The sequence below is a fragment of the Cimex lectularius genome, unplaced genomic scaffold, assembly GCF_000648675.2.
Source record: "Cimex lectularius strain Harlan isolate CLEC.00 unplaced genomic scaffold, Clec_2.1 scaffold123, whole genome shotgun sequence".
Taxonomy (NCBI): Eukaryota; Metazoa; Arthropoda; class Insecta; order Hemiptera; family Cimicidae; genus Cimex; species Cimex lectularius.
In genome coordinates this window covers 1,317,333-1,335,984 of record NW_019392886.1, presented here as the reverse complement: position 1 = coordinate 1,335,984, position 18,652 = coordinate 1,317,333, and the positions used below count along the sequence as shown (strand labels likewise).

General features: G+C 34.0%; 2 protein-coding genes and 1 non-coding gene across 3 annotated transcripts; 1 reads left to right on the top strand and 2 right to left on the bottom strand.

Annotated features, from left to right (window-relative positions):
* Positions 1–715: 715 nt before the first annotated feature.
* Positions 716–18,146, bottom strand: LOC106673739. The gene is made up of 3 exons (XM_014405950.2): positions 18,045–18,146; positions 2,303–2,578; positions 716–1,260 (listed from the first exon to the last, which is right to left on the bottom strand). The coding sequence occupies exons 2-3, from the start codon at positions 2,536–2,538 to the stop codon at positions 822–824; spliced, it is 675 nt and encodes a 224-aa protein (XP_014261436.1). The 5' UTR covers positions 2,539–2,578; positions 18,045–18,146; the 3' UTR covers positions 716–821.
* Positions 9,330–9,402, top strand: Trnae-uuc. Its single transcript has one exon. It is a non-coding gene; the product is annotated as a tRNA-Glu (tRNA).
* LOC106673693 lies at positions 15,160–15,991 on the bottom strand. Its single transcript, XM_014405879.2, has 2 exons — positions 15,737–15,991; positions 15,160–15,676 (listed from the first exon to the last, which is right to left on the bottom strand). Exons 1-2 carry the CDS (start codon positions 15,976–15,978, stop codon positions 15,238–15,240), a joined length of 681 nt encoding a protein of 226 aa, XP_014261365.1. The 5' UTR covers positions 15,979–15,991; the 3' UTR covers positions 15,160–15,237.
* Positions 18,147–18,652: the final 506 nt, after the last annotated feature.

Below are 18,652 nucleotides of genomic sequence, written 5' to 3'. Positions count from 1 at the left end.
TTTCGATTTCAACAATCCAAAAATATTCAACACAAAACAAGCATAAACGTAACTTTTAATAAATGGTTTACGTGAACAGAGTAAAACACAGCATCAATTACAGAACAGATAATAAACCCAGCAGCAGCTACGCTTATAACATAAATCAAATTCAGCGTCAACAACATACATATCACGTACAAAACATATAAAACAATTATTACATTCCACACATCAAACAATTCTATGTAGTTTAAATCACGAACAATTTGTCTCTCCTTACCCTAATAATCCTGTATATAATAATCCTGAAAGGCTAACCAATACCAATGAATTTCTATCCCTACCTCCTTCCATACACGTTCAAAATCCAACTTGTATGAGCAAAAAACACTAAAATTTCACTAAGACTATCAACCCGACCCACAACAGTGATGTGACTAGACAAAAACACACTTTGTGTGAGTACAAATGTTGTGATGAAACTTAAAATTTCTATATTATTTACATCATTGAATGAATTCATATTCATATCTTATGTCTATTTGTATAATTTAAACAACGTTTATAAATCTGAGGCCAAGAAGATAATTTGAATAAAGCTCGAAACGTATTTAAATAAAAAAAAATTCTAACGTTCATCACACCAGACCGCATCTCCAAATAATCATTAATTAACGGTCAATAAATATTAATAATTTGAAATATTTTTCAAAATAATTTATTTCTTAAAGGTTTGAACATTTTACAGATGAAATCCACATTCTGTAATACATTGGAATTTTAACATAAATGTATTTATTAACAAAACTGTAATGAATCTATAACAAATATAAATAAATTTAGCCAAAATTAAAGTCCAACGTTGAATAGTAATCGGCAACGTTTTGACAGATAACAGGTAGATTTTTCTTGATTCCGATTGTCAGATGATAGTCCAACAATCTGAGTACACTATTTTTGAAAACGGACGTTATCATTTGAACAATGCTGGACAAGGTTCGGCTTACCAAGCCGGTCCGACGCGCGAGGGTCACCTTTCCTAGCCGTACCACTTTTACTTTTTCGAGTTTGAGCTGGCAGTTACGGTCCGGCCTGTCTTCGAAAGAGATGACGACGTGCACCATTGCGTTCGATATGGTCCAATGTAATCGGTTTGTCGTCGACATTCCGAAGAACGAGAATTGGCATTTATCGTAGACCAAATTCAACGAGTCCATACCCAGATAAAGGCCGATATATCGGGTCTTGCCAAAAATTTCATAGGTAACATTTCCTTTGCTGAAACAAATAACAAGTATGTAAAATATACAACACTAACCGAAAACATCAAAATGAAGATTGTTTTGGATGGTTATCGACCTTCAGAAAATTAAGTGTGAGGGATAAGATCTTCTGTAGAGGTTTTACGAATAAAAAAATGCCTTTGGGGCTGAGTCGAGTTGACAGTGGTTTATTCTTCCATCATCTTTTTATTTAAAAAACCCAAAATTAACATAAATACAGTGTAACATAATCTTAAGTTGTTTATTTACCTGACCCATTGTGGTGAAAGGAAATGTATAAAAAGTGCATGTGAATAATTAATTTATTATTCTTTTCTCCTCATCACAATGGGTCAAGTAAATTTACAGATTAATAATATGTTGTTATGTAATTGTGTGATTTTTTTTAATAAAAAGGCACTGATAATGGTGTGATAAACCACCGAAACCAAGGCACACCCCAATTTTTTTGCTTCATTTGAACTCCAAATAAGATCTTATCGCCCGTACATAAAAAATGAAATAGTGTACGTTTCGATTTCAGTCATGTATCCCCTTACGAAATACGTCAAATATTGGAATATTTTTAATTTCTTGAAAAAATGACGTTCGGTTCATTTAAAAGAGCATACAACACTGTAGATTTGCACTGCAACGGCAAATATAGATTTCTGTTATAGCAGGAATGAATGAATTAATTAATATTCGCTTTCCCTCTCTCACTCTCTCATTCTCTCTCTTTCTGTTATATTTAATTTATCCTGCTCTCTCTCTCTCTCTCTCTCTCTCTCTCTCTCTCTCTCTCTCTCTCTNTCTCTCTCTCTCTCTCTCTCTCTCTCTCTCTCTCTCTCTCTCTCTCTCTCTGTTATATTTAATTTATCCTGCCCCCATCACTCACTCTCTCTCACTCTGTTATATTTAATTTACCCTGGCCTCTCTCTCTCTCTCTGTGCTATATTTAATTTATCGTGCCGTTACAAAACTTTATTTATTTCTCTCACAACACAACCTTAATCTTCTACTTTCCGTCTATATTTTTTACGTTCGTTTTAACCAACCTTTTCTTAAGATCTGAAAAATCCACAAATTTCCCTTGGCTGCAAATGATCGAAGGTATCCACAACTTTCTTTGGTGGTTAAGTGGATAGATGAAATCCGGGAGTTTCACTTTGTTCGATTTGGCCTGCGACCAAGTGTCCACCTTTTCTAAACCGACGTCCAACAGGGAGTTGTATCCACCGTTTGTCATGTTGGCAATTGTGAACGCGACGACAAAGAAATCGCAGCAACCCATTTCAAACCTCTGATCACACTGGGTTCGTTGAGTTCAAAACCTAAAATTGATAAAATCCTTACATCATTGTGAGTAATCTAGTTTTATTACTCAGATTCCTAGGTAATAATCGGAACCTGATTCAGTAAAAAATGAATTTATTTAATCAGAAAGCACCTGTATTCTATTTGACGTCATTTCTTATCTGTAAATTAAAATGTCTATATTATTAAATCTCTCTCTCTCTCTCTCTCTCTCTCTCTCTCTCTCTCTCTCTCTCTCTCTCTCCTATTTTTGAGTTTGTTATTTGCTTGCTAACATTCATTAACATCAATTAAAATTGTCGAAACGAGAAAGCCCAGTTATTTACACAAATAAAATGGAGTTCCTTAATAACACTCTCAACCATAATATACGATTCTCAAAATATTTAATTGTAATTAAAAAAAAAAAACTTTTCAATCTATCATTTACAGATCACGTGGCTAGAAATCTAAACAACTTTCAATAAAAGGTAATCTTAAACCTTGAGCACCAGATTCACTGAGAGAAGCAATAATTGAAATTAATTCCCTAATTTTCGTGGTCCGATTTGCCAAATAATATTTTTCAATTAATTAATCTTTCTTTAAGGTATTGGTTGAGATAAAAAAGTCAGCGTCACTAGCAGGATTCGAACCCACGACCTTCAGCTAAATACGCCGCTGCTCGACCACTTGAGCTATCCACTTGGACACTAACTTTCCATTTCAACCCCCGCGGGATCTCCCTCTTCACATTGATCTTTATCTCAACAAATACCTTAAATAAAGATAAATTAATTGATTGTAATTAGTTTTGTATTGGAATGATTTATAATATTCACATAAAAATTTAATAATATACAAAGTATAATGGCATCGTTAATGCCGTCTGTCAGAGTTTGGCAGTAAGAAGGGAGAAATATTCACTTAGAATAAACATTAACAGTATGCATACAATAATTAGTACTTATCAAAATAAAAGAAACTATGCAGAAAAAACTACACTTCCCGTCAACAAAACCGACAAATCTGATTTTTGCACGAAAAACTTTTAAGTTTTGAAAATTCATATTTTCTCGGCCTATAAAACCCAAACAAGTACTAGGTCTCATTTTCAAGTTGTTGTTTTTTGGGAGGTGCATTTTGTAGTGAGTGTATATAACGTTTATATGATAGAAAAATTTGTGATTACAAAAAAATAATAACTAAAAAATAATGCTCCCTCTCTCTTTCTTTCTCTTTCTCCCGCTCTCACTCTCTATCACTCTTTGTAAGTTACTCTCTCAACCAATCTTTTTCTATCTTTGTCTTTCTTTTTCTCAATTTCTATTGGTTTCTCTCACAATCGCAAGCTTCCTTTTTCAGTCACTATTTATTAACGTTTTTTCGCCCTCTTTTCTTTTATTTCTTGCTGATTATATATTCCTTCCTCTCTACCATGTTCCAATAGCTATTAAATTTTCTCACAATATCACTCACCCTTTCTCACTCTCTCTCTCTCTCTCTCTCTCTCTCTCTCTCTCTCTCTCTCTCTCTCTCTCTCTCNGACTTACTCTATATCACTCACTCTCTCTCTCTCTCTCTCTCTCTCTCTCTCTCTCTCTCTCTCTCGCCTCGGTCTTACTCTAATTACGCTTCTGAATGTTGTACGGTTAACATGTCGAAGTGCGGATTGTGTTAAAAGGTTTCGCTAATAATGCGAACACGCTTAAAGTAAAATTTCCCCGCCAAATTACACAAATTCAAATGTGTAAACTCACCACTTTGCCTATGCGGTTCACCAGATGATGCAATGCACGATGCCCTTCACTGTGAAATCACATTAACTGCTGCTATAGCACTTAAGCTATCGTGACCTCGATCCACTCCGGCACCAACTTCCCATCTCAAATTCAAAAGGTTGGGTTGAGATGGGAAGTTAGTGTCCGAGTGGATCAAGGTCACCATAGCTCAAGTGGTAGAGCAGCGGCGCATCTAGCTTGAAAGATATTAAATCTGATAATATTTCAATACGCAATGCCGTTCTAGAAGTTCAAAATAATCACCTACAACCAAAGCTATTTGAGAATACACTTGAATTTCATAATTATTCATTTGTACGAGATGAGAATATTTATTCCTTTTCGCCATTAATACAAATCCATATTAACAATAATAGCGACCAGCCAAGACATAAATTTCATATAATTCCAATTTATTTTCTATGTTTTGATATTTTTTCTTTTATCAATTAAACAATATTTTTATTTTTTGTGTGGACTCTAGTTTTTTTAATCTTTCAATGAAACTAAGTAGACATATATTTTATTTTGATTTTTTCTTCTCTCGCTTCACACAAAATGACAATAACACTCACATACTCAACATGTTCCCATTGTAAGAAGAACCTCCACTTTACGTGTCTCGAGTACAAAACAGAACAAATTGGGTAAAAAACCAATAGAACGTTGGAAAGTCGGATCTGCGATACATGCGCAACATTTGGAATTAACCATGAAGAACAATTTTAAAGAACTTTCCACACAATTTGATACATTAACAAAACTCATAAAATCATAAACAATAGATTCACAACCCGGTAAACTTCAAAACTCTCCCGATGAAATGACTCTCACAAACTTCCAAACACAAGATGAGCAAGCTACCAATGCGAACGAGACAAACATACCTATTACACAGCCGGTTATCAAAAATCTTGTTTCTCAAAATTTACCAAATTATGTAGAACCAAATTAATTAAATTTCCGTTTTACGAACAGACACGCACTGGTCGATCGTCAATTTTCTAGACACATTATCCCAGGTCAGTCAGATAACACTTTGAACACTGAAGATGATCTCAATAAAGATCGAAACGTTGGTCCGGTAAAGAAAATGTATTTCTAAACCCTCCGTCACAAGACCGCATCTCACGATCTCCGTATCATCATTAATTAACGGTCACTAAACACAACACATTGCTAGTAAATTTTGAAATTACATGATTTCTTTCTTATTGATTTATTACGGTTAAATGTATGTAAATTTTGAAATACATATGATCAACTCGAAGCGCATGAGTGTAACAAAATGTTCGTTTCTCGTTGAGTAAGAATGATCAATTTTAATTAACCTAACTCTGCGAGATTTGTAAAAATAAATCGTTTATCCAATCAAAATCCCTGCTTATCAAACTCTCTCTCTCCCCCTCCCTCTCTCTCTCCCTCTCTATCTCATCTATCTCTCTCTCTCTCTCTCTCTCTCACTCTCCTCCTTCTCACTGTTACTCTTTTTATTTTTCTATCTCTGGCTATCTCTAACTTTCTTTCTCTCATTCTTTTCCTCCGTATCTCTTTTCTCCAGAGATAAAACACTTATAATATTTGTAGAAAAGCACTTGACATATCCGTTGAAAAGATTGTCATTTTCAGTTGAGCTTAACCGAAATAGAAGTTCAGATTTATATCAAACATGTTTTTTACAGGTTGAAAAAAGTACGCTGTTAGATACAATTTTCTTGAAAATCGTTTGTGATAAATTGATGCTATTTTTGGATCATTAGCTCCAATTCAGCCACCTTCAGAAAATCGTTCGCCAGTAAAATATTTGACTCCGCCTTTTTTTCTTAACACTATAAATGAGACTTATTTTCTTTTCATGCTCCAAGCCGGAAAACCCGGTCATATTGCACGATCATGTTAAGTATATTTTTGACAAATATGTAAACACGATGTTTAAGAAAAAAAAAGGCTGATGTTAAGAATAATAATTTGATACACAATTACAGTAAAAACTTAATATCATCAAAATATTAATTACTAAGTTTAAATTTTAATTGTACGTCATGTCCTCAAGCAGAAAAACTTGAGTTTGATTACAGGAAATGACTGACGGTTTTTGTTATAAAAAATGTTTCTATTCGTCATAAACCAAAATTTTAAACTCGTCATTAGCCTTATAACAAATCAGAAGTAGTTTTTTTTTTTTTTTTTTTTTTTTTTTTTTTTTTTTTTTTTTTACTAGCTCTGAGCACAATCTAGCTGCCATGCATTATAAGTGATATTTCACCAACAATTTCTCTACTTAACTGGTGAGCAAATAATTTAAAGGCAAAAATATAATCTAATTAGTTCTACTGTTATGTATTTTGTATTGTTTTGTTATTTACATTACAAATTGATAGTCGATAGTATTAAAAATCAAATTTTTAAATATGTTATTATTAATTCCATTAGATTTCTTGGTCCGATTGACCAAATTTTATTCAATTAATTAACCTTTGTGAAAGGTATTGGTTGAGATAAAAAAAAGTCAGTGTCACGAGCGGGATTCGAACCGACGACCTTCGGTTAAATATGCCGCTGCTCTACCACTTATGGTATTGTGACTTAGATCCACTCGGACACTAATTCTCCATCTCAACCCACCTTTCAAATTTTTCCTCCTATTTGCCATTTTTCAAATGCCTCGTAATCCATAAAAGTTATATAACGACAAAAGTTTTGTTTTCATCAAATTCATAGCCAGGTACACAATTTATGTTGTGTTAATCCTGTATCATTTTTTATGACTGTATTTTAAGAGTTAGATGTATCGACCATTTTTTTACTTACGATTATTCTGGATCAGATTTCGGTCTGGATTAAAAACCCAATTCAGGGCAAACTAATCTTGAAACAACAGAATTGTAACAGTAATTGGTCATGTTGAAATTGAGCCGTTCTACAAAAAAAATTGAAACCATTTTGCTTTCCATTATTTTCATAATTCCAGCCAACTTCGAGAATCAAAGATTTCGGTTTTTCTATTTGAAATGTTGTGGAGCTTGTTTGACTGTTTTTGACCTAGTCAATTTATCTACTATGAGGTCATTTATTTATCTGCTACAGCTTTTGCAAGATGTTGGTCTGTTCGTTTCCTTTGATCTCCTTGTGCCCTATTTCCCACATCAGTGTACGTGATCACGTTTGCCCAGGAGCTGTAGATGTATTACTCAATTCCAGACCGACTTTGGATTGAACGTGGAGGAGTTTAATTAATGCCAATCTTGCAGCTCAGCGGTCTGCGAATATATCTGTGCACGTTGTAATTTTTTTAAAGTTCTATTGCTTCGATTTCAGCTTGGTATTTTGACGGCTTGGGTTCTAAAGATATGGCTTAATCAAAATTTGGTTTAGACTTCTGCATCATACCATGTTCAATTGTAATAGACCCGTTTGTTAATTTCAACCTTTTCATTTTCTAAACATCAGTGTTTTGTTTTTATTTGAAAAACAATCTTTCAAAATTTTCTTTTAATTTCATTTTCTTTGACATTTTACACCTATCTTTTGTATTTTTGTATCTTTTTAAATTTTATGACGAGTTACTCTTATGTCGGGTTTTAACTCATCTTATCATAAAAGTACCAATAACTCTATGTATGTATGTAACCAAATTACTTAAATTCACGTTTTACGAGCAGACAAGCTCTGGTCGGTCGTCAACTTTTTCGACAGATTATCCCAGGTCAATCAGATAAATCCGGAATTGTTTCAAGAATTTTTCAAACGATTAGCTTCCATCCAAATGAATCCAATTATTAAGAGTTTGGCCAACAAACAGTTCTTTTCGTCAAGTTACCCTCAACAATTATCAATGAACTGACCACACCAGGACTGTCCCAATCTCCCATAAGGCATTATGCCGTCAAAAACTTTTTGAACCGTTCAGATATTTTTATAAAAGAATATTAAATTCGCGAAGCTTTTGACCAAGTTCACAGAAACTGAATTACTAGACGCTATATGAAGAAATTTAAATTTCATTTCACCAATTGCCCTGAAAGTTTAGCGGAAGTTCAAACTATAATCAGCGACGTCGAAAAATCGAGCTAGTCTGAAGAACCTTCCATTTTTTTCCTAAACAAACGTTTTCCCGGAATAGGTATTTTCTGGTGTCGCGAAATTGCCAAAACCTCAGAAACACCCCTCAACCAATATCCGATTCACCCCAAAGTTTCAAAGGAATGTCCTATGACCAGCCGGGAAACCAAAAACACACACTTTATTGCGAAATTATTAATGTGGTCACAAATCTTTTTTTTTAATTTTATTTTTAAATCGTAATGTGATCCACCCTCACATGAATTAGGAGCAAACAACACAGTTTATAACAATTTCATACAGTATTATGAAATTAGAAATATAAATTTCTCAATTAATAAATATGAATTTAACATAAGAACTGAAGTACAGATAATTAAAAAACTTAATGGATTAAAATTTGGATCGCCTTGTCTTGATGGAATAACAGTAGTATTTTTAAAAATAATTATAAAGTTTATTCTTAAAATTCTGTGTAATATATAAAAACTGCCACATGTCCTACTATCTGGAAAAATACATTGGTATCCACTCGGACACTAACTTCCATCTCAACCCCACATTTTGAATTTTCCCTCCTTTTTGCAATTTTTCAAGGGGGTTGAGATGGGAAGTTAGTGTCCGGGTGGATCGAGGTCACGATAGCTCAAGTGGTAGAGCAGCGGCGTATCTAGACGAAGATCGTGGGTTCGAATCACGCTCGTGCCATTGATTTTTTTATCTCAACTAAAAACCTTAATTACTTGTAATATATTAATTGTTCAAGCGGACTACGAAATTAGTGAATTTAATGATTAAAAATGAAGTATACTTCACTAAAACTCTCCGTGGCCATTTCATTTGTCGTCGAGAATTCAATCCGGTTACACTTTTGAAAAATGGCAAAAAGGAGGGAAAATTCAAAAGGTGGGGTAGAGACGGGAAGTTAGTGACTGGGTAGATCGAAGTCACGATAGCTCAAGTGGTAGAGCAGTGGCGTTTCAAGCCGAAGATCGTGGGTTCGAATCCCGCTCGTGCCAATGACTTTTTTATTTAATCTAAAAACCTTAATGAATTGTATTAGCATTTATATTAATAATAATTATTCCTACATTAATGAATTTCAGTCAGGTTTTAGAAAAATCCACAGTACACAAATATCTTAGTTCACCTAACTGACTCTATTATAAAAGCAATGACAACAGACTAATATTCATCGCTATAGATTTTAAACGTGCTTTTAATAGTTGAAATCACAAGTTATTATTATCCATTTTGAAATCTTTCAAGTTTTCTTAGGATACAATCCAACGGTTGGGATCGTACCTAAATTATTAGTTGTATCATTTTTGACAAACCTGAACCAAACCATAGATTATTCAGGCTTAATCAATTAAAAGCTTTGGGCTGATGACCATAGCTTTGATAATATTAAAAATACTAAAAAGTATAAATTAATTTATAATTACTGTGTGTTAACAATAAAGTGTACTCTTTTTTTTATCCGTTTAATAAAACAATAAAATGTACCAATAAAAATCTAAGATTAAAATTTGTCCAACCCTAATAATACTTCATCTTAGATTCAGTGCTCCTGTTACTGCGGTCTGAAGAAAATAACATAAGATTTAAATATGACAAAATTAATGTATATGACATATATTAAGACTAAGTTATTATAGTTGGATTTAGATCAAAAATAATAGCTAAATTTACTAAAAATACTACCAACTTCAAAAAGTATGTAAGTTATAAAACGACGTATATGTAGTTGGTATGGTATGGTAAAAAAGGATAATAGGAAGTGGGGTCCCAAGGCACTGCAGCCTTCTGGCTTATTGTACCTTCCTAGTTCCTTAGTTCCGTCAATAGATTCCTTCGATTATTTGTACTTCTTGTAGCAAATATTTTCCCATTTTTCTAGACTCTCTTCGAAAAGCTTATTTATTATTGATGACTTTGGAAGTTTGTTGTATGTCAAATTTAACTCTCAGATCCTATTTGCCCAGACTGTCGGTTTCTTCATTTCTTTCTATTCCGCAATGAGCCTTAACCCAGCCTAGTAGCACATTAAGATTCTGTTTCCCTAGAGTTTGAACGGTATGGCATGGTATGGTGAAAAAGGATACTAGGAAGTGGGGTCCCCAGGCACTGTAGCCTTCTAGCTTATTGTACCTTCCTAGTTCCTTAGATCAGTTCAATAGACTCAATTCTTCTTCTTAGAAGTATCAGGTAATTGACTGTTGCTGCTGAAATTTGATTCCCTACGTTTTTTCCGTACGTTAGGTTAAACCTCCATTGAGCTGTTGCTTCGTATTAGAAGTTGATATGAGTGGCTGTTTCCTCCTCCTCATTGCATAAACTGCAAATGGGATCATCGTTGTATATACACATATGAGGATGTTTTCTCAGATTCCAGTGACTGGCTAGTAGTCCTACCACTCCTCTGAGTTTAGCCCTCTCCAATTGCGAGCAGTGTTTTTGCCAGTCTCGGTGAGGGTTGTATCATCATAAGTTGACTATGCCTAGCACTGCTAGAGTTTATCCACTTCTCCTTTTGTTTTGCTTGGATCCATTCTGCGATGGAGGATTCTATAATTGTTTTTGTCATCCCAAGAATAGGTTCTGATCATAAGTATGGTCTTGAAGATCCTCCTCTGGCCAGACTGCCTGCTTTCTCATTATCCAAAATTCCCCTGTGCCCTGGCACCCAAGATATCATCAGGTAGTTGTGTTTCCCCAGGTTTTGAAGATTTTGGATACATTGACTGACTAACTTTGATGTGATTCTTTTACATGCTAATGCTTTAATGGCTGATTGGCCATCTGATCTGATGAGGACTTTTTGTCAGTGTAACCTCTTTTAAGATTTTCCAGGGCACAAGCATTGATGGCATGTATATCCGCTTGAAAGACCGAAATGTACTTCCCTAATGAGTTTGATTGCTCATGTTTTGGGGGAGAAAACGCCTCATCCGGTTCTTTCGTTGTTTTGGAGCTATGTGTAACCATATCATTGTATCTGATGGTCTCCTGTGTTCTTCTTCCCCTTTACAGTCCATTGAGACTTTATAGGAAGTTGTGAAGATTTTTTCCAGGAGCACATGTACTTAACCAGCACCTAAGTCAAGCGGGTCAGAGGGCCAGATTATCAATCCATTATTCTAGTGGCCAAAGGTGAAAAAGCGCCCTTCTATCATTCTAATCAAATACTTCAGTTCTTAGGCTAATTAAACCAATTAGTCCAATTATACAAGTATGTATATAAACCCTTGTATGTAAATAAAAGTCACTCTTACAGTAGCGTTCTGTCCATTATAATGTTGGTTCCACGATTATAAATTTTGGCAATAAATTTTGTACTTTCCTTTCCCATAGGACTATTAACTTCCATTATGAATATTGTTTTAACTCAATATATTTTAAACAATATAATTATATCAATGCTGCTTTTTAACATCTTGTTAAATGTTTTAGAACCAGCTTACCCACTAACTTTACAATACCAAGATTTAATAATGTAAAATATAAAAAATGTTTTCTTATAACAAGCTTGCATCTACATACTGATTTACCAGATGAAAATAAGGAAGTCTCCAATATTGAAGAAAAAAACAAGCTTTATGTAAAACTACTAATAAAGATTTTGAATTAATTAATCTTTTTTCGGTATTGGATGAGATAAAAAAGACAGGGTCAACAGGGGGACTCGAACCCATGACCCTCGGCTAAATACGCCGCTACTCTACCACTTGAGCTAACGTGACTTCTATCCACTGGTACACCAACTTCCCACTTCAACCTCACCTTTCGAATTTTCCCTCCTTTTTGCAATTTTTCAAATGTCGTGTAATCAGGACTCGATTCTCGGTGACAAATGAAATGGCCACGGAGAGCTTTAGTGAAGTATACTTCATTTTAAATCATTAAATTCACTAATTTCGTAGATTGGCCGATTAATATATTACAATTAATTAAGGTTTTTAGTGGAGATAAAAAAGTCAATGGCAAGAGCGGGATTCGAACCCACGATCTTCGGCTAGATACGCCGCTGCTCTACCACTTCAAGCATCGTGACCTCGATCCACTCGGACACTAACTTCCCATCTCAACCTTACATTTTGAATTTTCCCTCCTTTTTTAAAAATGGCTGTTTTTTCTTAAGAGGAATTTTTTTTTGTTAACAAGACTTTTTTTAAAGTTTGTTTCTATCACACGGCATTTTTTATAAATATAGCTTTTTATCGGATTTCGTAAGTTCAAATTATACATTTTTATTTTACGTGTGTGGTTGGAGATTTCCTTTTTGCCGGTTCTTGTTTTCCTTTTGGAAAAAACTTAGAATTGTTCAGTCGGGGACGACTAACAATATAAGTGATACCAGCTTTTCTTATCTCCCGGGGAAGAAGTTCCCCACCAGGGTTGTTTATGTAGCAATTTTTGCACCGTTACAATCTCATAAACTAAAGTTTTAAACTCGACATTAGCTTTATAACAAATCAGATGTAGGTTACATCTCCATCCTTGCGACCTCTGCAGAATAACGTCATGAACATAACATCATGAAAATAACGTCATGACAAAACGTCGGCTAAATTGCGGCCACAATGTTTAAGTTTTCTGTTGAATGCTAACCATAAGCTTCAGATTATTTATGACGTGTCTAGCTCAAGTGAATGTCAAAAATCGAATACATTTCCAAGTAGCCATGATTCCTCTTCAGCTATAAAAACGTGAACAAAAATTATAATATAATTAGTTCTGTTGTTATGTATTTTGTATTAATTTGTTATTTCCAATTTTTAAAAATGTTAATAATAATTAAAATTGTTCATTTTTTTTTTAAATAATATTATAAATTTGAAAGGAATGTCCAGGCAATCTACCTTTATAATAATTAAGGTAACGGGACTGTTATCTCAATGCCCAGCCATATTTAAGATTGTTTTGCTCTTATGACCTTAAAATAGGTCGAACGTTTGGCAATAACGATTGAAGTTGTCCGTTTAACTGGAGAATAAATAATGTATAGGGTAAATGTCGAACCTGGCTAGTGGTGTACTGCATCCATTATTCCATTACTATGACAAGAATGTATGCCGGGTTTACTCTCCATGTAACTCAAATAGTTTAATGAATTTATCTTTTTACTTATCTCGTTACAAGCGATAAACATTATGTCAGGTATTTGTTGAAATAAAAAAGCCCGTCACGAGCGGGATTCAATATATTTTTATTTCAACCAATACATTACATAAAGATTAATTAATTGAAAGAAGTTATTTGGTTAGTCTGACCAAGAAATCTATAGGATTTAATAATCAATAACGTTGTCAGAATGTTCAGGGTATCTGGAATACTAGTCTGATTTTTTTTTCTTTAAATTTATTTCACTGAGAACAAATATTCATTTTATCCACTGCGAACTAACCATCTGATTGTGGAATTAAACCTTCTTTACTTTTGCTTTATTTACTTTTACTTTATTTTACTATATACTTTTACTTTATTTTTGAAAAATGCCACTGCCCTTAAGTTAGTTCATTTTTCGGTGTCTGAACATATTGTTTTTTAATTTAGTTTACTGGCAACAAACAATTCATTTCATCCACTGCCAACTAATCAACCTATTGGGAAATTAACTCTTCTTTATTTTTATACCTTGAGAGGTGCCACTGCTCTTAAGTTAGTTAATTTCTCGGAGTTTGAAAAGTTATCGGGCCAATGTTTTCCTGTCACAACGACATGTTCCGACGTCTCTCCCTATTCGGGAAAAACAGGTAGGTTTCTATCTCAGTTTTTCACACTTTTGAGGTAGTGATGGTCAGCTGAAATGTCTATTGTTTTATTAATTCTAGCCTACTTCAAGAGTGATCATTTTTTTTTTTTGCTGCGGTTTTGAAGAACTTGTTTGATTTTTCACCTCGTCAATCATTCTAGTGTGCGGCCAGTCACTATCTGCTGCAACCTTATCAACCTTTTCGTGTAGAAATGTGTGGTGATTAGTGACCGTTAATCGATATTTATTTAGAAATCGTGAGATGCGGTCTGGTATGATGTAGGTTTCAGAAAAACATTTTCTTTATCGTGTCAACGTTTCGATCTTTATTGAGATCATCTTCAGGGACTGGTATTTATAAACATTGTTTACATTTTACAAGTAGCATTGTATAAATTCATTTTTTCATATCCTACATGTATTTGTAAAATTTAAACAATGTTTATAAATCGCAGGCCCTGAAGATAGTCTCAATAAAGATCGAAACGTTGGCACGATAAAGAAAATGTTTTTCTTAAACCTACATCACACCAGACCGCATCTCACGATTTCTAAATAAACTTAGCAACCTTGTTGCCCTTTTCGTTTCCTTCAATCCCTTTGTGCCCTATTGACCACATCAGTGTACGTGATCACGCTTGCACAGGAGTTGTAGATATGCTATTCAATTCCAGATCGACTGGAGAAATTGAAATAAGAGCGAATGTATAGCATATTAGTGTAAAATTGGAGTGGAAGAGACACCATTAAAAATTTTCTACTTATGATCAAACGAAACTTTTATTACCAAAATAATATTGAAAATTAAAATAATCAATTGCAATAAAACAATATTATCTCAGTGAACTCGCCTTAGTAATAGCGTACACTAAACGGATTATTGCATTTATTAGTGATTAATATGTTAATCTCACAGAAAACTAATTGCTCGGTGGTCTCTGTACATATCTGAACTACTGATAATGGTTGAATTTGAAAAAGAATTTACCAAAACTGTGGAAATATTTTAAGATCAAACTTTAACTCGTATTCCATGTTTATGCTTTTTTAATATACATCTATAAATCTCATAAGACACTACGTATAAAGTTTTGGATTAATTACGTGATAAGGGTGGAATTTTTGAGCACAAGTCTAATTTTGAAATGGAGCAACGGGCGGCATCACTTAATTTCTCAACGATCGAATCGACGACATAGTCCTGAAAGTGACCTACAGTCCAGTTTTTGATCTGTTCTTCTAGCTCATAGAAGTAATGACCGCCGATGTGAATGTTAAGATTTCCTAGGTTTTTAAGGACGATGTGATCTACGGAGGCGACGCACTGGGCACCGTGGCCTTTGAGCGATAACTGGAGTTCGACCGAATTGGAGTAGATTGTCGTATAGGCCTTCGACGTAATGTTGTTCTCCAGCCATGTCTTTCCGTAAGTTTTGACGTTGCACGATCTGAAGCCGAACTCCAAATTGCCGAATCCGAGTAGTACGTTCAGGGTCACTTTGTCCCCCTTGGTGGTCATGGTCGCATCGCTCGCCCTAACACAAAGCACAAAGTTAATTTTATATAGGCGAAAGTAACATTATAAAAATATTCACCTTTCTATTGAACTGGGGGATTTGACCCATCCGTCTCGACATCTGAGAATCCCGTTGAACTTGAAAACCGATATTACTAAATTCCAATGTTTATTCATGTCAGGGATCTTCATCGTGTCTATGGCGTCTTGTTGGATCAAAGATCGTGCAGATTGGAGCAACTGGTCAGTCATATTATTAAGAAGGGCGGTGTCGGCAACAGCCGAGCCGATTAATAGTCCGATTATCCATATAACACGCATGTCGGTATTACACTGTTCCAGATAAATTCCGTGTACGATTATATACTATTACCTTATCTATACTCAAAATCCGCCCATGCTTAGTGTGAAGTATACATGTCAGTTTAAATATTCAATATTATAAATACATTTCAATCAAATTAAGATTGTTTTCCTTCTATTTTGTCAACTACGTTGACATTGCCCGTGTATTTATTGTTGATAAAACCACTTGTGAAGTCTCATTTTGAAATGCAATCAAAAATATCAGAGGAAATTCGGTTTACATTTGATTTAAGTGAAGACGATTTTGACTACATGATGTCATAACGATTCCAGATCACGGGAATCTCAGTACACGGACAACATTGACAGAAGAGTATCATCAAAACTATTTATATTTCCAAAACCTAAAATTGCGATAACGAGATCAAACACTCTATTTCCAAACGGGTTCACAGAACACCGGGAGAAGTGAAAAACCCTGCTCATGCCATACACAGAGAACTAACAAACCCTCGTTTAATTCAGAAAAAAATCTACGACTAAACGACTACACTCTATCAAAAATACATTTTGAACAAATGATAAAATAAGGAAATTTAAACAATTATTATATAACTGTGGCATTGCCAATATCAGCTCCTGAACGTTAACCCATTTCATTTCTCACATTGAAAATATTTTTTTGAAAACATGTATTTTTATTTTTTTGTAATGAATACTAGCTCTGGGCCGAATCTTGCTGCCATGCATTATAAGTGATATTTCACGAACAATTTCTTTACTTAACTGGTGAGCAAATAATTTAAAGGCAAAAAATATAATCAATTAGTTCTACTGTTATGTATTTTGTATTGTGTTGTTATTTATATTACAAATTGACAGTCGATAGTATTAAAAATAAAAATTTTAAATATGTTATTATTAATTCCATTAGATTTATTGGTCCGATTGACCAAATAACTTTTATTCAATTAATTAACTTTTGTGAAAGGTATTGGTTGAGATAAAAAAGTCAGTGTCACGAGCGGGATTCGAACCGACGACTTTCGGCTAAATACGCCGCTGCTCTACCAGTTGAGCTATCGTGACTTCGATCCACTCGGACACCAACTTCCCATCTTAACCTCCCCTTTCAAATTTTCCATAGTTTTCCATTTTTCAACGTCTCTTTTTACCACAAACAATATCTTTCATAAAGATCATTTAATTGAAAAAATTTGTTTGGTCGATCAGATGAAGAAATCTAATGGATTTAATAAGTAAAATGAAGTATATCTTCACATTACACTTATTCATTACGCTTCATTACGCGGCATTTGAAAAATTGCAAAAAGAAGGGAAATTTCGAAAGGTGAGGTTGAGGTGGAAAGTTGGTGTCCAAGTGGATAGAGTCACGAAGCTCAAGCGGTAGAGCAGCGGCGTATTTAGCCGAAGTCGTGGGTTCGAATACCCTCGTGACATTGTTTTTTTTTTTTTAATCTCAACCAATACCATTCATAAACATTAGTGAACATAAATTAAAATTATGCTTTTTTTGTTTAAAATAATATTATAAATTTGAAAGGAAAGTCCAGCCATCTACATTTATAATAATTATGGTAATAGGATTGTTATGTCAGTGATAAAATATCTCTTTACTTTTTTACTTTGCCAATATAATTTCGTAATGTTAAAAAATATGGTCTTTTTCTTGTTGTAAATCTACGCCGTTTTATCCATGTTAATATAAAAGTTATATAGCGACGAAAAGTTTCATTTTCATCACATTCATAGCTAGCCAATGCATGTTGTTTAATTATTCAGAAATCGTGAGATGCGGTCTGGTGTGACGTAGGTTTCAGAAAAACATTTTCTTTATCGTGCCAAGGTTTCGATCTTTATTGAGATCATCTTCATAAAATGTAACGATAAAGAAAATGTTTTTCTGAAACCTACATCACACCAGACCGCATCTCACGATTTCTGAATAATTATCGATTAACGGTCACTAACCACCGCACAATGCATGTTGTGTTAATCCTGTATCATTTTTTATCATTCTATTTTAAAAGTTAGATGTTTCGACCACTTTTTTTACTTACGAACAATCTGGATAACAATAAGGTCCGGATTAAAATCCCAATTCAGGGCAAACAAATCTTGAAACAACAGTATTCTAACAGTCATTGGTGATGTTGAAATTCAGCCGTTCTCCATACGTAAGTCGGGTTTACCCTTCACGTTCCCCATATAATTCAGAGATTTTTTTTCGTAATAATCATTCCCATTACTTATCTCGTTATAAGCGATAACGTTATTGTCAGGTTTATCAGATTATCTGGAATGCTAATCTAACAGACCTATTTTTATATTTTTATTTTTACTTCACTGGAGATAAAAATCTCACTACTTCCATTGCTAGCTAAAAAATCAATTGTGGAATTAACCCTTCTTTATTTTTACGAGTTGAAAAAAATTAATTAAAGGGTTAACTACGAAGGATATTTGATGGGTATGTACCAGTCTGGCTAGAGGTGCTATATCATTCAATGACTCTGATAAGGACTTAAGTCGGGTTTACCCTCCATGTACCTCATATAGGTTAGAGAATATTATGTTTTTTGTAATAAATCTTTTTATTACTTATCTCTGTACATGCGATAACGTTATTGTCAGAATATTCAGGTTATCTCGAATAATAGTCTAATTG